Here is a 22,914-nt window from a genome sequence, read left to right on the forward strand (position 1 = left end):
TTTCATGACTTTACAGTGGATTTTGTTTATAAGTGCTTTCAAATGTTGCTTAATCAGTACAACCACTAATGATCGATAGTGTGATACAATAATTTGTTTCTAATATTGACTTATTCTGTCAGATCATTTGAATTACAATATTTGACGAAATCAATTTATACTGGACTCACTATAACTAATTATAGGTATTTCATTAATCCTTATTTTATATCTATCTCGTTTCTCTAACAATAAGTATCTACCTGTATACATCAAAGTCAATTTTAGAGAAACACCTCTCTGGAAAACACGATAACTGTTATTAAAAGACACGTCTCCTTTTGAAAGTAATACAATTTCCAAAAAGTGAATCAGTTCTATTGCAAAAACAAACTATATTTATCAAATTTCATTTCCAAGGTATTTATGCTAGTATTTAAAATTGATAAATAAAAGAAGGGACAGATATATATTTGCCTAAACACCTTAGCTATAATTCTCTATCATGATTACAAGGCTTCTTGCAGTTATTGTCTCACGTGTCTGCAACTTTATTAAAATATCCTCCCGACTGTTCAAAATAAGATTTTAACATCTGCCAGGGATAAAACTATGTGCCGCTTAGCATAAGTCAACATTAATATTTCACAACAGTAATGTACAAAACAAATCGATGAGTGTGTCCACATGTATCATGCGGAAGCGTTTTAACGACGCACATTTTTTTTATTGTTCTTTCTAGGTTTGCGTTGTACAAACCTTTGTAAAATAACCCAAACCTTTGCGAATTGGCGTTAACCTTTGCATCATACACCAAACATTTTGATTTTAAGGTGGCACGGTAGTATTTGCATTCCAGAATTTAGGTTGCTCTTTTGTGTACACATGTCAATGTATATGAACAGTGTGATTGGACAAAAAATACAGTATCAACTGAACACACGTTCCCAAACTGAGGGATGAATCAGGAGAAGAAAAATATGAAATAATTTTACAAACAGATGAAAATTAATTTTTGAGATTTTCTTAAAATTATGTATTCACTGAATGATAAAAGATCTAAAAGCACTAGTGGCATTATATTTTTAAACTGGAAAAAAGTAAACGGTCACGATGCACATTCATATTCATTTTTGAATAGTAAAATGAAAGTACTTCAGTTAAATGTGAATGTAGAATGTTCGCAGGGTTAGAAAGTTGTTAAAACTCTAAAAAGGCTATCTTTATCCCTATGAACCAGGAAATACTACCGTGCCACCTTAAGCATACAAGTGGAGTACACATATGATTTATATTTTGAGACAAAGTCAATGCATGTTTGTTATCTTCAAATTGCAACTCTTATTTTTTTAATAAATGGAATATTTAGTTAAATCTGAAGTAGAATACATAATTACTCCGTAAAATCTGAATTATTTCACGACGTCAAAAATAGGCTATGAACCTCAGTAAAATGACTAAAAAACATTATGTCACTGACTGTAGAAACCCCTCCTTTATATGGTCAATGTATTATGACCACTCAAAAATCACTAGGTAAAAAACAATGCAATTACTGATCAGAATGTTAAAGCCTATGAATAGAATTGATGATTTAATCCAAATACGAGACCTACAATACATTATGATCTCGAGACTATGATTATTAATTATTGTGTTACACAAAGAAATGTAATATCAAATCCAGATAGATCTATCTCCATATATACCTGTATATCTACAGTTGTGACGATGAACGACTGTTATACAATTAATCGATCTATGTTGCCAAGGTAACACTTTGAGATTTTAGCAAGAATAAGGAGTCAGAAGTGATACGTTTTTCGTGAAGTAAGTATCTTTTTTCTCTTTCTTATATGTTTGTCTTATTGTCATTATAAATTTGTGCGTTTTAAAGGCAAATACTTACTTTTTTAGTCCATATCTATTTTTGAAGGATGAATGATGAATGATGATGTGAAAAATGAAAAACAGAAATCTTTTTCGGAAGGAGGATTTTCGAAAAAAATTACAATTTGCCTAATAAGCTTAGTATTTTTTACAAAACAGGTTATGAATAAAAAAAAAAAGAGGATATATGCGCAACCTACATAATATTTGAAAAGAACAGCCTCCCGTTTTTTTCCTTTGTTGTTACTGAAAGGTCTTGAACAATGAACAAGGCATACATAAATCAAGCAAGATCATGCACCTTAACAGCCAACACATGTATTGGTAGACGGCGAGTTGTCTCATTAGCACTCACATCACATCTTCGGATCAAGTATAGAATACGTGATTGTAGTACCATCGGACTTATATTTAAGTCAAATGAAGTAAATCGGTTCTTATACAAATTACATAATTGTAGTACCATCGGACTTATATTTAAGTCAAATGAAGTAAATCGGTTTTTATAAAGTTAAATTATTTTCCAGGTTTATTATTTGAAGATTGTAGTTATGTTTAATCGCCATATTAAGTTGGGATCGACAGGTCGACAGGTCGATAGGTCGACAGGTCGACAGGCCGACAGGTCGACAGGCCTACAGGTCGATAGGTCGACAGCGACATGTCAACAATTAGCTTGATTGACAGTCCGACAAGTCGAAAATGTAGCTGTTTCTTTTTTTATAATTGTTAAAAGTTTAAGCAAACGGTTCTACAGTTAAAAAAACATAAGCATCAACACATCAAATAACAGTATAAGCTATTTATAGTTTTTCATCTAAATTAAATATATAAAAGAAGTGTTGTATTGTATTGTATTGTATTGTATTGTATATACCATTAACGATAACAAATTCTGTAATTTATTCATTAGCCAAAGAGATGATGGTTTCTTTAGTGCCTTATATTTAATGAATATCACACGATACACACGGTGTCAGCAGATTTAATGTCGCTGAAAATCTTATTGAAAATTAAAATTGAATCAAACAATGATAACAACTAAACTTCATAAATAATTGTACTCACATAAGGGAGGCGGAAGGTACCAAAAGGATAATCAAACTCATTAGTCAAAAACAAAAAGCCAATGCTACTGGAACAAAAGAAAAACGACGAAAAGACGAACAGTTTACAAAACCCCCCCAAAAAGAAAAAGTTTGAGCAAAACAAACCCCACCAAATACAGGTGCTACGGAAGGGTAAGCAGATCCTGTTCTACATGGGGCAATCGTTGTGTTGCTCATGTAAGTACAAATATGTGATACAATGATTGATTGTTTGCTGAGTGTTTCCTGTATATCCAATTGGATGCGCATTTAGTAAGTCTGACAGCAATTCTGAGGCTCTGCAAAATGGAAATTGATACATAGCTGGACAGTTTTTACTGTTCTTAGAAAAAAGGACTATGCTAGGTAAGGCATATTAGAATTTGGTATTAATGGTCCATAACAGTTTATGTAAGACAAAAGGCGTGGCACTTTATAAAAATGTGGCTTCGGATTTACCCTCACGCGACGTGTTATATATTCTGAAAAAGACTAGTAATCAGTTTTCAGCAACAAAATAACCACACAAAAAGAGCATAATTCAATTTGTCTGCATAAAGGAATATTTCATTTATTTGGGAGCTCATGTACTGGAATTAATGTCATAGATGAGCTATATTTGATATTTTCAGCTGTGATTGATACATGCCTTGCACATTAAATGTGCCGCTGTTTTGTATGATATACTGATCAAATAAAACCCGTTCGAAAATTGTCGGCATATTCGGGATGATCAGGTACTGTCGGAACGTAATCCTATCACGCTCCGCTCTATCGCATTGCAAACGGCTATGTCTGGTCTCAGTCGTATTGTATTCTGTAATTGTCGGGACTCTGACGTGGGTATCATTGACGAATTTCGAAATAATAACGAGACTGTTTCGGAACGGTTTCGGAAAAAACGGTTCGCAATCGACAAGATCTGAATGCAATCTGAACTCAATCGGCAGTAAAACAGCAATGATTTTTTTTCCATATCATGCCCGTTTCACAGGACATCGATAAGAATACAGAGAACGTTGTTAGGAATTCAATCCGATACAGCAGAATCTGTCACGACATAGGCACGATTGTAATCCAACTAGACTAAATCGCCTGAGTTTCCCCGAATGTTACGGGACGCACCTAACTGTCAGGGTGCTGCGCCGACTGACTGTTCGGACCATTCCCGATTCATAGGAATCTGTTACAAAATTCTACGACTGCGTTTAGACAATGATAGGACATTCCAGATAATTGAGGATAGTAATCCGAATTTTTCACTTTTCGTTTCGTATTGCTGTCTGATCTCAAACGGGAGCAATGTGTGAACCCCGCATTACGGGACGCACCTAACTGTCGGGGTGCTTTGCCGAACTATTCGGACCCTTTCTGACCCGTAGGAATCTGCCACGAACTTAAACGACTGCGTTCAGACAATGAAAGGACATTTCAGATAATTGAGGATAGTAATCCGACTTTTTCACTTTTCGTGTCGTATCGCTGTCTTATCTCAAACGGAAGCAATAATCGGCAATGTGTGAACCCCGCATTATAAAGGGAAATCAAAAAGCGTTTCGGATGCACGTTATTTAAAATGTCTTATTTCATTGTCAACAGTGGCATACTTTTTTCACCTTTGTTTTTTTTATTAACAGTATATAACTTGGTCAATGAATGATTTCAGCTGAAATTTGTACCAAATGAAAAGAACATGAAAGTGATTTTTACTCCTCTTGTCAAGTACATATTGCCAATATTGACATTTGAATCCTTGAGACAGTTTACATTCCTAAGAAACAAGATATGTAGTTTATTCTTTGAAGGCAACACATTCCTTCCATAAATCAAGAGTTATGTTTTTCATTATAGGGTTTCTTTGGCAGCTTTTCTCTCTCCTTTCAGTGATTTTTTTTTCAGTTTCTGATATAGATTCTTAACATAAATGGCCTTTTTCATTTCCTAAAACGGTAGCATCTGAGTCTGAGAGAGGACGGTCACGACAGTATCTGTAAGGCTATAATTTTTTTCTCGTACAAATTAGCACGGTCTACGTTTACAATCTGAACAATCGAGAACCCACTGTTATTTACTCACGAACTGACAGGTGCGTGTTCGACAGTAGCATACTATATATCTACATGATCCATTATATAGATATAGAATAATAGATAGATGTTGTATGAGTACCAATGAGACAACTCTCCATCCAAGTCTCATTTATTATAGGTCAAGGTACGGTTTTCGACACGGCTTATAGGCTCACACCGAACAGCAAGCTATACAGAGCCCTGAAATACTAGTGTAATACCATTCAAACGGGAAAACCAATTTTCTTATCTGTATAAAAAAAAACCGAGATTATAATGTATGTTTTAACATTCAATTCTTAGAAATTATTGGATATCCAAATATAACATAAATGCACTGTATTCCTACATGTGATATTTCATCAATCTACATATGAAAAACGTTTTAACTTGTGTTTTTTTTATTATCTTTCAGATAACCATGTTTAGCAGTTATTTTTCCGTGATCCTGGTATTTATATTGCCATCTTCAGTGCTTAATTTTTCTTTTTTGTACATCATACTAACAAGACAACATCTCCAGACGGTTCCAAATCTGTACCTTGTATCTATTTTGATAGCAAACATTATTTCAGCAATATCCGTAACTGTGCAAATGTCAGTTTATATATTTTCTCCCGAAATAGAAAATGTTTACTTTTTTTGTTCAATTATGGAATTAATTGATAAATGTCTGCATGTTGCTACCTCAGGATGTTTAATTTGCATGGCCAATGAACGATTCAAATACTTTGTGAAGACAACAACATATATTCCCAGTCACAGCGATACAAAGAAATCAATCGTCTTAATATGGTTTATATCAGTTCTGTACTGTATTTTATCGTTTCTACTTATTTACATGGTTGGACGAACGTCTGTTTCCATAGACACTAACTCGTCATGTGACCACCAGCTCAATGTCGGCGATATTATTATTTTTGCATTAGACTTGATTGGTATTCAAATAACAACGGTGGTATTCTTTGTTATACAGTATGCAAGAATAATACAAAAGCTATGGTGCAATCCATACTCAAATATCATTCTTCACTACAAAAGAAAGAAGTCCGTGTATATGCTTCTTGGTATATCTATAGCAACATGGTGTATGATGGCAATCGTTGACATTACGAAGAAAGTAAACATGTTTTCCGTTCTCACCAAAGTTGAATTTGTCATCCTACTCATACAAACGCTTAGTTTATTTGTTCTTCCGGTTGTATATATTATTTTCTCTGAACAAACAAAACGTGAGTATAGGAGTATGCTAAAGCTCTGTACGTCTAACAGAGTAGAGAATGCTCCGATATGTGACCCAAATACATTCTTTGACCCCAATGAGCAGTATTTTTCCGAAATGTAATTAGATTGTTCATCTCAAGAGAATAAATGTAATTTGGATTGGTCATTTCAAGAGAATAAATGTAAATTGGATTGGTCATTTCAAGAGAATAAATGTAAATTTCTTCTTTATAAGACATGAACTGGTGGAACATTTATGGATAATGAAGTTTGAATCAAGAGAATACAAAACTAGTCTGTTCTAGTAAGGGATATGTTTGTGTATATTCCTGACAACAGACGGAATGGGCTCTTGATATATCCCAGACAACAGACGGAATGGGCTCTTGATATATCCCAGACAACAGACGGAATGGGCTCTTGAAATATCCCAGACAACAGACGGAATGGGCTCTTGATATATTCCAGACAACAGACGGAATGGGCTCTTGATATATCCCAGACAACAGACGGAATGGGCTCTTGATATATCCCAGACAACCGACGGAATGGGCTCTTGAAATATCTCTGACAACAGACGGAATGGGCTCTTGATATATCCCAGACAACAGACGGAATGGGCTCTTGATATATTCCAGACAACAGACGGAATGGGCTCTTGATATATCCCAGACAACAGACGGAATGGGCTCTTGATATATCCCAGACAACAGACGGAATGGGCTCTTGATATATTCCAGACAACAGACGGAATGGGCTCTTGATATATCCCAGACAACCGACGGAATGGGCTCTTGAAATATCTCTGACAACAGACGGAATGGGCTCTTGATATATCCCAGACAACCGACGGAATGGGCTCTTGATATATCCCTGACAACAGACGGAATGGGATCTTGATATATCCCAGACAACCGACGGAATGGGCTCTTGAAATATCTCTGACAACAGACGGAATGGGATCTTGATATATCCCAGACAACCGACGGAATGGGCTCTTGAAATATCTCTGACAACAGACGGAATGGGCTCTTGATATATTCCAGACAACAGACGGAATGGGCTCTTGATATATCCCTGACAACAGACGGAATGGGCTCTTGATATATCCCTGACAACAGACGGAATGGGCTCTTGATATATCCCAGACAACAGACGGAATGGGCCCTTGTTATATCCCAGACAACAGACGGAATGGGCTCTTGATATATCCCTTGTTCAATAACATAAGATTGCTATAAAAACTGTCCCTTCTATTTTTAACCTGTTTGGATTCTACTCATTTTTAAAAATAAATGTGTATGTTTGTATTTTTTTGTGGTATTATCTTTAAAAGGCATACCATATTGCACGTTTATTCCCTGTTTGTTTGTTCATAACTGTTGTTGAAAGTGTCAACAACTATGATAAAAGCTTCAATCTTAATGAATTACTGTTTTTGTGTGGTATTTTCCGACTATGTACGTTTTACCTAAAATGGTCTATCGGAAATATAGGTGAACGGATTATCTGTGTCAAGTAAATTGATTAGTTTACTAAATAAAGGGTATGTCAATAAACTTTATAACACTACAGTTTTTTTTTAATTTATGTGTTGTGTATCTATACTATTAAACGAGAAGACCTCATTTGGGTGTCGCTTCTCTTCGCCTCTGTGTCCTATGGGTACAGTGCATAATCGCATTTGTCATCTATTCATATGATTATTCAGATTGAGTTATGTTGGGTGAAAAACGAGAAAAAAGACGTCCGGATATGTTTCCGTCATTGGGCGAAATTTTAAGTCAGATTAGACTTCCGGTTTGCGTTTTTCTGTATACTATGAACATACATTGATACTACGAATACAGTGTATTTTCTGTCTGATATCCGTCATTGGACGAAATTTAAGTCAGATTAGACCTCCGGTTTGCGTTTTTCTTTTTACTTTGAAACAAATACATATACTACGAATAAAGTGTATTTTCTGTCTGATATCATTTTCAAGTTTACTATCCACGGCAGTCACAGAGTTTATTTGATAGAGAGGGTCTGAATAATATATCAATGACCGCTGTGGATCCATTATTGAACTGAAAATCGACTGTATTTAAGAAAATACACTTTCGGGACCTCTGGAACGGGTGTTTTTAAGATCGAAATTTCAGGATTGACCATTTCAGGATCCGGGATTTCTTTTTTCGAATTTCGGGATGTCGAGATATTTAATTTGTATAATAAATTCATAACCTCGGGATTTCATGTTTTTAAGCTTGGGATATTGGGATCAGGGCCCCTCCGCAGTGTCGGATCCAGAGATTTTCATACGCAGGGGCCCGTTGACTGCCTAAGAGGGGCCCGCTCCGGTCATGGTTCAGTGATTCCCTATATAAGCAACAAATTATTTTCCAGAAAAGGGACCCCTAAATCCGCCTCTGCCCCGACCCCCCTTTAATGAATGTTCATAATATACAGATAAGCGCTAAAATTATTCATGTGTCATTAAAATTAATAGAGAACAAACAAAAAAAAGGATTTTTTTGTGGAAAAAGGAGGAGCCGGGCTAGAAAAACAATTATCCTGTCCCAAATTACCTATGACTTCTGATACCTTTTCTGAAATTCTCAAGTCACTAAATGTTTTACAAAAAAAGAAGATGTGGTATGAATGCCAATGAGACAGCTCTCCACAAGAGACCAAAATGACACCGAAATTAACATTTAAAGGTCACCCTACGGCCTTCAACAATAAGCAAAAGCCGATACTGCATAGTCTGATATAAAAGGCCCCGAAATGACAATGTAAAACAATTCAAATGAGAAAACTAACAGCCTTATTTATGTACAAAAAATGAACGAAAAACAAATATCACTAAACCACTGAATTACAGGCTCCTGACTGGAATGTTCATAATACATGTACACTAAATGTATTTTCATAATGAAATTAATCGAAAACAAAAAATGGGAATTTTGGAAATAAAGGAGGAGGGTTAAAAAAACATTTTCCTGTCCCCAAGTACCTATGACTTTTGATACTTTTCCTGAAATTCTCAAGTCATTAAATCTTATACATAATTCTTCTTACAACACTTTACAACCTTTCAAATACGCTCTGAATGCCTGCGATTTAGCGGGTGTGTTCTAGTTTATTTTGAAAGCTGAATTCCTTTCAGCCAGGAATTTCCATTAAAGGGGGGTTGATTGGACTCACTTACTCAACTTTAACAGTCACAATTCGAACAGAACGTTGACTTTTAACAGTGCTTATTTTCAAGAAGGCCCGAACTCCCTGGCTACGGGTATGATACAAATATTATCTAGGCAGCATGTAAGAGTTTCGCGGGGAGTCTTCCATTTGAATATACATGATGCGTAAATACGCAGCTTTTTGACTGACCCTATGCTTTGGTTTGCAGTTATTGAATATCTGTTTCATAGAAGAAGATAAATATGTTTCAAGTGTCTTTACCAAAAACTCGTTCTCTTTGTCTAAAATATGACCTCGACTAAGGGCCTTATCGTCGGAATTTGTACTTAACTGAGCCACAAGACGGATGCCACATGTGCAACAATATCTGTTTACTCTTTTAGCACACCTGATATCACTCCATAATTTTTTGGGTAGAGTTCTAACTTTTTTGTGTGGAATTTTGTAGACTTGGTTATCTTTTCGTCATTTTTCGTTTTTTTGACATGATGTCGTCAGTATGTTCTCTATCAATGGGTCTAAATTCCCTTTGTCATCTTCCGATTCTTTATTTGAAGCAAAAGGAATCGCTAGTATTCGCACAATATAAACAGTGCAATAGGAGTAATCAAAGTAAAACAGTTAAATATTTATAATTCGAAAGGTAACTTTAACTTTAAACTGTTGACTCTGATATTGTCTACTCAATACCCTTTGTTCCATAAGCAACAAATCCTGTAAACTGAATATATGTTCCAGTGGAGAAAAACTATTACATGATATTATAAAGCAACTTCTAACTCATAACAATATCTCGCAATCTCTCATTGAAAGAAATTTACGTTACAACACTATTTTTACTGTGAATTATAATGTAGATGCATGTATATATAGTTCAGTAAATTAAACATGTATACGTCTTATCAATATACATCTGTTAGATGTCACGATTTTAGTCCAACTTCCATCAGGAGGGACTAACATGATAGTTTTCTCCTTCTGCATAAACTATAAAGATTGACACTAACTTCAAGCCCGTCGACAAAAATCTATATTTCAGTATAGTACACTACATTAAATTAAAATATGCTTATATCGAGATTGAATTGATAACGTTTCACCCTTCTTGACCCCAAGGACATATTGATAACTACCAGTACGCAAAAGGTTAACCACTACATAATACACTTCTATTCAAGATGTGGCATCGGCTCTATATTGTGTTAGCAATCAGTTTGACTGAGGGTAAGTAAATTGATAGGCCGAAACCTCAATGTTCAAAGAATTGATATAATTCTACTCTTATTTTATTATCTTTTGAAAAATAGGAGTGATTATTTTTTTTCAAAGTATTATATGCCACTTTATCAAAACCGTCGTACTTATATATAGTTACAAATCAATATAGAAATTGACATTCTTGTATACGGCATACATGTTCAGAGCATAGCATAAACCAGAAAATTTACCTACATGTTGTTCAAAGTCTCATCAATCATTCAAACATTTTCAAATGATTCTGGTGGTACCGTATGGTCATTTATACATGACAGTAATGAATAATTCCTACAAATTATATAAACAGATTTCAGAAATATGGGATGTGGTATGGACAAGGTGGGAAATCATTTGCGCAAAAATCGACAAATGTATCTAGATAAAAAGCTAGAAATATAATACATACTGACAAAAATCTAAAGTATGAACAATTTCGGACATTCTGTCTCCGATAAGATTTCTTAAAGTGACAGTATATTTTAACATGCAGGTATAAAGTGCAATAACTTCCAAAGTGTTTGAAGTACAAAGCGGCGTGGCCAGCAATGAATTTCTCTTCACGTGTGTGTTATAACGAAAGGGACAGAGGATACAGAAAAAGATGTTAAAAAAAGAAATGAATACAGAGCGTCTGGTTTCAGATTCTTGCTAGCGTGTTCACAGGTCAATTGTACATAATGACACAAAATTTTGCAAAGTAATGAAAACTTTCGTACAGTCCTAAATAGCGAACACAAGTGGTTGTTTTATATGCTTTAGTATGACTTCTATGAGAAAATTGCCATGAATACAAAAAAAAAGTCGAATCAAAATTGCAATACATAAGTTCCTATGCTTTCAAATCAAATCGTTTGAAATGCTCTAAGAGGAGAATTTTCTAACAGTATAAGCCATAGGCGGATCCAAAGAGGGGGGGGGGGGGGGGGGGCTGGGAGACCTGGCCCCCTTTTGTTTGAAAATTTGGTTGATTAAAGAGGAATCACTGAAACATGACTGGAGCAGGCACCCCCCCCCCCCCACCCCCTTATGTCAGTCAGTGGGCCCCTCATATACAAAGTTCGGGATCTGCCACTGTATAAGCAGTATCTATATACACAGTTCATATATAATTTGTGACTGAATCCTTATAATTGACGGCTAGTACACAATCATAGCAAAAAGCAAGAGCGACATTTAGAATTTACCCTTTTTTATCAATAACACAGCATATATCATTGTCCTAACTACAGTTATTACTATTTCGAATCATTTCACTGAATTTTAAATTCCTCGAAAAAAGTTTCTGAAACGACAGACCTATGAACTATTTGCATTCACAGTTCTACGAACTTTCGATACCTATATATTGACTGTTAATGACGTGTTTACACTAAATCCATTGGAAGTTGGATGTGAACTGATTGATATATTAGTTTTAGATACATGGTTATTAGTTGTTATTGGCTTTGGAGTAGCTTTCAATCAACTGCTATTACACACATATCTATACTTTTGTGTTTGTGTTACGGGTTTTATGTGCTTTGTATCAATCTAATGAGTTGACCACATTTCAACAGTTTTTCATAGTATGTTATTATATCGTAATGCTACATAACTGTCTAAAGTTAGGGGAAGGATTGGGCGCCAGTAAACATGTTCAACCCCGCCACATTCTATATGTGCTGTCACAACTTAGGAACCTGTTATTCATATTTTTTTTAGTTCCTTGTTTTGTACATAAATCAAGTTTTCTCATTTGAATTGTTTCACATTTGTGATTTCGAGCATTTTATAGATTACTGTGCAATATATGTTTTCATTGCTGATGACCTTACCGTGAACTATAGTTGTTAATTTCTATGTCATTTAGTCCCTGTTGAAAGTTGTTTCATTGGCAAACATCTTCATATTTTTACACTTTTATTTAATACTCACTGGTTACAGGTATATTAGCACAAAATGGTAGCTGTGGAGTACAAGTCATAAAACCACACCAACATAGTAGCACGTCACGTGTATCGCGCATTGTTGGAGGTAGAGAGTCTATACCACATAGCTGGCCTTGGATGGTATGTTTATTAACCCCATTTACAGGAATCATAAGTACACAATATATTCGATCGGTGCTAATTGTCGAATCGTCCGAGATATTGCTAAATATTTTAGCACGCATATGTCATTAACAAACACAAACCTTGCCAAATACCCGGACGTTTACTAAAATGTACTGACGAATAAACAGTTCCTGATACATTAGTCTGTCAAAATTTTGTACTTTATTTGGCTTTTTTAACTTATTTTTTTATTCGAGCGTCAGTTATGAGTCTTTTGTAGTCGAAACTGGCGTCTGGAGCAAATAAAACTTTCAATCCTGGTATCTATGATGAGTTTAATTCGTTAAAATATCGAGAGAACAGTAGGCATTAAACAAATGTGAGTGTGTACTATATGCATTATTTACTGGGCAAGATGGTATTTTAAATTAGTACAACAACTAAAGTTCTAATGACACGTGTCTCTGAATCAATCTCTATCAACCTTTTAACCCCATACTAAGTTTTGGAAGGTATATAATTCTTTGGCGAGCATCAACACAAAAAGGACTAAATGGTGGTACATCGTGGAATAAAGTTGACCTTTGGTGGATTTTTCTGTTATAATTCAGGTTTTTTTTTGTACAGCAGTAGAATACACATAAATTCATCTTTATTCAAAGATGTACCAACAAACTGTCTCCATTATACCTATGACATTGCCGAAGCATATGATATTCGGTTATGTTTTGTTTGGATACTAATTATAGGTTAAAATAAGTCTGAAATCAATTTCAGAAAACACAAATCGCGTTTCTTGAATAAAATTTAAGTACTAGTACACTCGTAAACAATATTTTTTGGAAACAAAAAAAATAATTGAAGAGTTGAAACTAAAAGTACCAACAAACAAAAGCCTTTGCAATAAGAATATTGTATTTGAAACGCTTGCAGTTGATGAACTGTTAAGGCATTTTCAAAATTCTGCCATGAAATGAATTAAAGTGTACAGGAAAAGATGCCATTAGGAAACATTTTTGCTCGAGCTTGGGATAAGGTCTACTGCTTGGTCAAACACTCCAAACGAACAGAAATTAATCAATAAACATATAAATAGTTAAATTGCAAAACGGCAGAAAATACTTAAGGGACATTCAAAGCTCAAAAAGTCAAAGAAAAACTATCAACGCAATGGCAACATAACAAAAAAATAATGATGGCAAAATGACTATTATTTCAGGTATTGCTAAGATTTAGAACAGCTACAATAACCTGTGGAGGGTCTCTCGTGAGAGGTGCCGATGGAAACATTGTAATCGTTACAGCAGCACATTGTGTCGATGGGTATCTATATTTTCAATACTAAAATACACAACTAAAAGGGGATTTAACATAAGTAGCAGTCATAAAGGTACAGAACGAATTTAAAGTAAATACAGAGGAATTATTTGAGCGAATGTGCAAAACAATGTGCGCACATGTCACTTTATACATATAAAACGATTTCTGTGATGTCAGGTACAATGAAAATGGTTTTACTTAAATTGATGTTGATTTAATTCTCCTATTTACAAATTCTATTTAAGAATAATAAATGAAATATGAAAATACTATTACAACACCCTCTGAGTTTATTAAGGTTCTTGCCCCGTGTTGCTCAAGTGCAAAATAATTCTTCATGTTTTGAAATGAGTTATTTTCAAGGCTAGTTTATATAGATTAGACCGTTGGTTTTCCCGTTTGAATGGTTTTACACTAGTTATTTTGGGGCCCTTTATAGCTTGTTGTTCGGTGTGAGCCAAGGCTCCGTGTTGAAGACCGTACTTTAACCTATAATGGTTTAATTTTTGAATTGTTGTTTGGATGGAGAGTTGTCTCATTGGCACTCACACCACATCTTCCTATATCTAGTATCGTCGTTATAAAAGCGTTGATTGCTTTAGATACATAAAAATCCTTATTGATAAATTCTTTGTTATTCAGAATATCATCAGTATAGAATATCAAACAATAAAAACAGATTAGTTTTATAACATGCTATCTTTTTCTCAGAAGAGAAAGGGTTGCTTATATTGTTTTAGTTAAGTATAAAACCTCAAGGCTCAGATTTATGATTCGTATCTTAATATAATATAAGAGTATGATTTTTTTTCCACAGGTTCTATCATAGTAACCATACCTAGTTATAAACATAAATAACATTGCTAGTAGTGTACCTGCACCAAGTCGTACTATAAATATACCTAGATCTTTCTTGTTTGTATGTGTTTGCATGTTGTTTATTTCGTCAGATGTTTAGGGTTGATGTCGTATGTTTAAAAGTGAGATATGCATGGTGAATGCTTAGTCTATTATCACTTTAAGGACATATTTAACCGAAATACAAGAAACTAGTCGACAAACCATCATATGCAAAAAATGCGTATCTAACATACAACTTGTACCAGAATCAAGAATAAAATTACCACTCCATGCAATAATGGTTGCAAATGGTCCTTGTGTAGAATGTGGGTATTGCAGGATTTTCGTCAGTTAGTTTTTATTTCCAAATCAACATCATGTATATGCATGATTTTCAACAGACAAAACAACGAGACCTAAATGACCTCTAAACTTTAAAGGTCACTTCATAAATCCTACCACAAAATATTTTCTTTTATGTAGAGTTCCGCAAGAGTGTGTCAGATTACAAACAATCTCACATACTCTAAAAGACTCTTATAATAGTTCAGTAAGATGTCATTGATAAGGTAGATAAAACATGTGAAAATTGCTAATTACTGTTCTGTAATTCATCAAGAAATATTTTTCACAGGGCAACAAATCCTGCAGACTGGAAAGCTGATGTTGGTGTTCACTCACGAGCTTCTATGGAGCCAAATCAAAAAGAATATGGTATTCAAGAAATAATTCAAAATCCTGGATTTAATTTCCAATTTCTGGACGATGACATTGCAATTTTGAAACCGGCCTGGCCTATTGAATTGAACGACTATGTACAACCAATCTGCATGACGACTGAAAATTCTGAACTTAAGGTCGGACAAGAATGCGTTGTTATGGGATGGGGAGCTGATGTTCAAGGTAAATTTGTAACGATAAATGTAAAGGTTTATGAAATGAATAACGGTAATGGAATTTCTTTAAATTGTAAAGGTTCATCAGAAGGAATTGAAAAGTATGATCGTGTCTTTGAAACAGCTGCAACCCCATAACTTGCAAAATTGAACAGAAGGTAACAAGTAAAAATTCTTTATAAAATTGCACTCTCTATATATAACGCCTCGTTTGTGTCGTACTCGCCTTCAGTGCGAAGAGTCGAATGATTTACTAAGTGGTTTTAATCCCATTTCCGTTAAGCACGTGGTGCTTCGAGTATTTTGGAGTGAAGTAAAAGACTAGTTTAATCGGATATATAGTACTGCTGTAATCTATTAGTTGTCAAGCATTCAATGCTTTGGTACCAGCATGCTTTAAACAATAATGTTCTTAAATTGTTTGTTGATTTAGATATGATTAAGAAATAAGGTTCCAAATCCTTCAGGAATTAACCTTCGGAATTGGCTTTTAATCTAGGTCTGCTTTGGTCATACAGTTCTTTACGTTGTTCTTATGGCGATGAGACCACAGTCTATTGTATATCGTTAGCTTTCAGATACTTAGTTATTGGCTTTAATCAATTCTAATGGAGGTTAATCTAGAAAAGATCTGTGTATGCGTACAATTTAAAGTGTTATGTTCATCTTTTACTGTGTCTATAATACTGATTTATACGTATAACCTGATTCTATATTAATGCCTGATGCAAATGTTCTCCATCCTACATTTTCATTACATTTCAATAGCTTATAATTATAACGCTGATTTTTTAACCAATTATATTTAATGCACTAAGCACAATAATGTAGATTACATCCGGTTATACGGCAAATATGTTTCATGGCTTCATAAATATTCCACATATACGGATAAGGACATATTAGGCATGAAAAATAGTTTTGAATATTGTCGGCTATTTATAACCCTTTGTAATGGCTGACTGGTGCAAAAAAATATATTAAATATTCAGGTGTGTGATATTGAATACAAATATTGGATAATCACTTAAGATGGCGTATGATGTATCCATTGGCTAAGTTTATTGTCTAGAAATACCTCAAAAAAGCTGTAACTTAGTCAATGGCTTATTAATTCTAAAAAATATGCAGACCTATTTGGAATGTCAACAGCATGTTGATGAAGTGTAGTGTACAGAGTAGAAATATCACAACTGTTAACACAATTCAAAGGATGTTTAAAACACGTTATAAAACTAAAAATAGGAAATGGGGAATGTGTCGAAGAGACAACTACCCGACCATAGAAAAACAACATCAGAAGGTCACCAACAGGTCTTCAATGTAGCGAGAAATTCCCGCACACGGAGGCGTCTTCAGCTGGCCCATAAACAAATATATACTAGTTCAGTGATAATGAACGCCATACTGAACTCTAATTATACACAAGAAACTAAAATTAAAATAATACAAGACTAACAAAGGCCAGAGGCTCCTGACTACGGACAGGCGCAAACATGAGGCGGGGTTAAACATGTTTATAATATCTCAATCCTTCCCCTTTACCTCTAGGCAAAGTAGAAAAGTAAACGCATAACAATACGTACATTAACATTCAGTTCAAGAGAAGTCCAAGTCTGATGTCAGAAGATGTAACCAAAGAAAATGAACAAAATGACAATAAAACATAAATAACCACAGACTACTAGCAGTTAACTGACATGCCAGCTCCAGACTTCAATTGAACTGGTTGAAAGATTATGATTTCATCATATGAATATCAGGCACAATCCTTCCCATTAGGGGTTTAGTATCATACCATCATAACGTATATGAGAAGAACATAACTCGTATAATGCCAACAACTTTTTTTTGAATAAGTGTGTTTAGTTACGATACAAAGACCCTATAAGTGAATCAATATTAACGCCAAACTATGCAACCTTTAATAACCTGACAACAGTATCGTAACTTTATCCCTTCTTAATAAGTCTATTTAAATGTTTTGTTAGTTTCTGCGGTGAATACATTTTTTTGCTTTATGTATCTTGTACACTCAAATAATTCATATACTCTTAAAGTAATTAATTCCATTGCATACAATTTATCATAAAATGTATAAGTAAGATCTTTGATAATAGTAGTCATTACAAGGACTAGTTTACAAGGCAAACAGATAGCAACTGGTAGAAAACTAACTAATGTATTTAAGTTTACCTCTAATTCTAGAAATGATCGTACAATAACAATTTTCTAGTAATAATGTTTGAACTATATTCTGAAGTGTGACATATCCATAAAATTTCTGATATTATGTTGAACACATAGGAATAAAGCGAATTTTATTAGATGATATATGTGTTGACCAATGGTTACAATAAGAAGAAATAACAAAGTTATAGGTATGACTACAGTCTTATAAACATTCGTCGAAGTATTAAGGATTTTCTACCCAAGGAATATATTACATAAACTGTATTTGGCGAATCAATTCCGGTATTATTGGTCCTCTGTGATATTCAACTTTTTTTTTATTCAAGCGTCATTGATAAGTCTTTGATAAACCTGGTATCTTTGACGAGTTGTTTTCTTATCAATTTTAAAGGATATATACTACAGATTTTCATCAACTTCGTGTTTTCGAAAATTCAGTCTTTTAGTCATAATGTTTCGGGTCTCTTTCTTCAAAATAATCATTGACCATTTAGAACTTCTTACATGCTTAGACCGTGTTATTTACAAATGTTTTTACTCTCAATGACATGAGAACTTCTTACATGCTTAGACCGTGTTATTTACAAATGTTTTACTCTCAATGACATGAGCTTGTATCAATGAACCCACAAAGGGTACACATCCTTTCTGATGACTATTTAACTTTCAAATAGTTTATAGTGGCATAATATGTTGTAGATAGTCAATGACAATAACACGGCAGTACGCAAAATTATATTTTTCTCTAACTCGTTTTGAAATTCAACTTTCTGTGAAGCATCTGTTCTAAATCTTATAATCAGTTTCAATTGATTTACAATTTTGATAATTCTGTTGGTAATATTACTGATATAAAGTATGTATCTATATTTCTATCGCGTCTATGTATAATGATTTCATTCTTTTATTTAATGATTTATATCTTAGTTTCTTTTACCAAAATATTCCTGGAAATATTATTGTTATTTATTTCGTTTAAGGTGGATCACCAGTTGATAGGCTTCATGAAGTTTACAAGCCTATAATCGCTGACGTTGACTGTGGAAATGCATTAAGTGTATTTGGTTATAATAACAATTCGATGTTGTGTGCTGGAAATTTGGTGACGGGTGGAGTTGATGCATGTAGTGTACGTATTTTTTTTTATTAATATTTATTCTTTTTTAAATTATGCGCAAAAAATAATAAGTATGAAATAAAGTGGGACGAGAAAAAAGGGATATTACATAATACTGAAATTGTTTTTATGAAATTGCATAGCGATCTGATTTATTGAATGAGAAAACCTAAATATAGGTGTCGAAGGCAAATTATTTAGGGTTTCCGAGAATATTGATGTCTGATCCAGTACAGGTTATAATTTGGATCATGTCAAACCAAGGTTTTAACACCATTTTTAAAGGTTATATTCTATATTCTATATAACATATAATTTACATGTAAGTTACTGAAGTAAAGTGACAATCGAAAGTCGAAAAGTCACCAATAAAACGATTAAAAATCGGTTAAACCACACTCCCAACCACTACAAAGAAAAACAAAAACAATGAGCAACACGAACCCACCAAAAACTGGGATGATCTCCGGTGCTCCGACAGAGTAAGCAAGTCATGCTCCTCATATGACACCCGTCGGGTTACTCATGGTAGGTACATACTTTGAGCTAGGTATCATTCAATGAGGATTAGATTGTGACTACGACAATTGTTATATACCCTTGGTCATCTGTTACAAAAACAACCTTCAACGGAATGGTGCACCAGCTTACTTTTAGGCGGCAAATAACTTTAAAGAAATAACGTAATAAAACACAAGATCTGGGATAGTGTATCAAATGGAAGATTTATATACTCAATATACATGCGATGTTAAAATTTTGTACATACAGAGGAAAAGTTTTAAATTTGAAACATGAAATCATCTACTTTGTGGTAAAGTTTAGTTTACTACGGACCACTATTGATATATTAAGTCAAGAAATTATTGTATACACAGTGTTATAATCGAAATTGAATCAGTAAAAGGAATACAAATATACAGTCTTGGTTGAATTAAATAAACTCCCTTTGTTGATATGGTCATGATTATAAATCAACTGTTTAGAATCATTTGAGTTTTTCAAAAGTTTCTACGTCAGGAATAGATCACCCAATCTAGATTTGGAAAAATCTTTTGGAAATTTCGGTCCCCAATGTTCTTCAATTACGTTCACTCAGTGAACCAATGCTTTTCCTATTATTGGTTATTCATTGTTTTAGGGTGATGTTCCCTTGTCTATCTTATTGTGTTTATTTATTTATATATAACAACTTGTTCGATTCGCTCGTGTATGTAAAATAAAGGCAACAGTAGTATACCGCTGTTCAAAACTCATAAATCCATGGACAAAAAACAAAAAAACAAACAGTGTGTTTAATTTCAACGAGTGATATCTCTGTGTTGCTGAAGGATTTTTACACCCGGGTTATCGATATCACAGATTGGTCGAGACATTTGCTAGATTTTATCATCGGTGCAAGGACATCATTCGTAAATATAAATCAACCTGCAAACATCTTATACGTTTAGGTATTTCACATCCAGTGTTTTATGTTAGTGTTCTTTGCAGGGCACAAACATGTCGGCATTCACCTCAAAAGCTAACCAAACCTTTAAACACTTATTCGGAAAGGATATGGTTACGATACTGATGTCAGGTCATTAAGGATTGCATATTTGGTATCAATATTGATTCACGCATAGGGTATTTGCATCGGAGATAAACATATTTGTTCAAAGGCCAGGTGTTGGTATGATACGAGTTATAATCTTCTCATATATTTACAGCATGAAAAATAGTAGAATATCAATCGATTTATGAATTTCGAACAGCGGTATACTACTGTTGCCTTTATTTATAATGGTATGATACTCAAGCCCTAAAATAAAGGATTGTACTAGATTTTCATATGACGAAGACATGTTTGTACACACAGTTTCATAAAGGTTTGGCTTGTCAGTAACTGCTAGTAGTCCTTTGTTAATTTATGTATCATTGTCATTTTACTAAATTTCTTTTGTTACCTATTATGACATATGAATCTAGTGTGGGATATTCTTGCTGCATTGAAGACCCGTTGGTGGCCTTCGGTTGTTGCCTGCTCTTTGGTCGGGTTGTTGTTACTTTAATAATGCCCGATTTCTATTCTTATATTTAAAAAATAATAGATTTCTAAATATTTACTTTTTTGCTTCTTTTTCAGTTTGACTCTGGTGTACCATTTGCATGTAAAAATACCAATGGACAATGGGAATTAGTTGGTCTGTATAAAGCAATATCATTTAACAGATTTAAATGAACATAGTAGATTATACAAGTTCCAACTTTTCTTATAAGGGATATATAAGACATGATAATTCTAAATTATAAGGGCAGTTCTTTCACGATGTTAAACAATAGAAGCTTGAAAAGCGAAAAACATGTTTATAACGAGCCATAATAATCGCATACTTTTTTATTTATAAACCCAGTAATTTTTAATTAATTGTCCCTTTTTATCAGTGAAATTAATAATTTTATAACTAAATAATAATGTCATTCAGTACAAGTATAAACAAACATTAAAACAAAACAAAAATGCACTTTCGATATACTAGAACTGTATTTCGATTCGATGAGTATGAATCAGATGTTATCCTTACAATGGACAACGAAAGGCGTATTCGAAGTAACTTTAATGGGAAATCATACGTTATTATTGAAATGCGAGGTCGAAACAATATTAGAGTGTATGATTATGTCTATGAATTCGTTTGTTAATAATATGAGCCAGCGACATAAAATGTAAGTCTTACTTAATTCATCATATGAAAAATAAACCACTATATAAAATAAATCAAAAAGAATCATTACATTTCATTCTATGAACACTTTGGTATACATGATATACTGTATTATTACATATATTTAAAGAGGCAATGATTCTAAACAAGACGAAAAAAAAGTCCAAGGTAAATGATTAAGCAGCCGTCTCTGTATTAATCAAACAATTCAACACATTTGTTAATTAATTTGAACTTCTTCTGCTGGATAGTATATGCTTATGTTAGAAAAATAATATCACTAGTGTTTATATCTTATCAGGTTTAATTAATCTGTTATTGGTTTTACACGATATCTTTGTCGATATCGGTCACAAAGATATCGGTCACTTGTCTTTCTAAAAAAAACGTAGATTACAGTTTTCTCTGTATTAATTTCAGGTATAAGTAGTTGGGGATTTGGATGTGCACAACCAGGATACCCAGGTGTATACACTGAGGTTTACACGTTCCTGCAATGGATTCACGATAATACACATACTTCAGTTGGGGGACCAATCGTTGGATAACACAAACATAAATAGAAAAAAAACCAAACATTTCTTGATTCTACACAAACGAAGATTTTATGTTTTATTAAAACTTGAGAAGAACATCTTTTCATTAAAGTTAGATATACAGAATTCAAATTTTGTATGCATCTATATATCGTTGAACTGTATTTGAATATACAGAAAAAAATAATAAATGCAGCATGTTTCTTAATAAAAAGAGATGCGTTCAACAAACAAGTTCTAAAGATATACCTTTGAATGCATAGATGTTATAGACAACGTAAATTTTTCACTTAAATTTTCTATGGTCAAGTAATCCGTTCACAAGTTAACAAACACATTTGATATTGCTAAACATTTCTGGTTAGATGATATGAAACACAAAGGGTACTGGCAAAGCCAATCTGTGAGTAACGACCAAACATCAGACAGAACACTAACTTCTTAATCGACAAAATACTGTGAATTCATTATTAATCGTTGGATACCAATTTTCATGGGTTTCTATGATACCGGTGAACCACAAATTTTAATTTTCAACGGAATACAATTTATATAAAGTTGTACCAAAACTTTAACAG

At 33.7% G+C, this 22,914-nt stretch overlaps 2 protein-coding genes across 2 annotated transcripts; both read left to right on the top strand.

Moving 5' to 3' along the window:
* The first annotated feature begins 1,741 nt into the window (after nt 1-1,741).
* LOC134704922 (uncharacterized) lies at nt 1,742-7,095 on the top strand. Its single transcript, XM_063563704.1, has 2 exons — nt 1,742-1,809; nt 5,442-7,095. Exon 2 carries the CDS (start codon nt 5,448-5,450, stop codon nt 6,369-6,371), a length of 924 nt encoding a protein of 307 aa, XP_063419774.1. The 5' UTR covers nt 1,742-1,809; nt 5,442-5,447; the 3' UTR covers nt 6,372-7,095.
* A 3,328-nt stretch (nt 7,096-10,423) lies between these two features.
* On the top strand, nt 10,424-22,402 carry LOC134704923 (transmembrane protease serine 3-like). Its single transcript, XM_063563705.1, has 7 exons — nt 10,424-10,663; nt 12,620-12,744; nt 13,949-14,052; nt 15,524-15,792; nt 18,959-19,107; nt 21,221-21,278; nt 22,221-22,402. Exons 1-7 carry the CDS (start codon nt 10,618-10,620, stop codon nt 22,346-22,348), a joined length of 879 nt encoding a protein of 292 aa, XP_063419775.1. The 5' UTR covers nt 10,424-10,617; the 3' UTR covers nt 22,349-22,402.
* The last annotated feature ends 512 nt before the right edge of the window (nt 22,403-22,914 follow it).

Source organism: Mytilus trossulus, chromosome 2 (genome assembly GCF_036588685.1).
Source record: "Mytilus trossulus isolate FHL-02 chromosome 2, PNRI_Mtr1.1.1.hap1, whole genome shotgun sequence".
Classification (NCBI taxonomy): Eukaryota; Metazoa; Mollusca; class Bivalvia; order Mytilida; family Mytilidae; genus Mytilus; species Mytilus trossulus.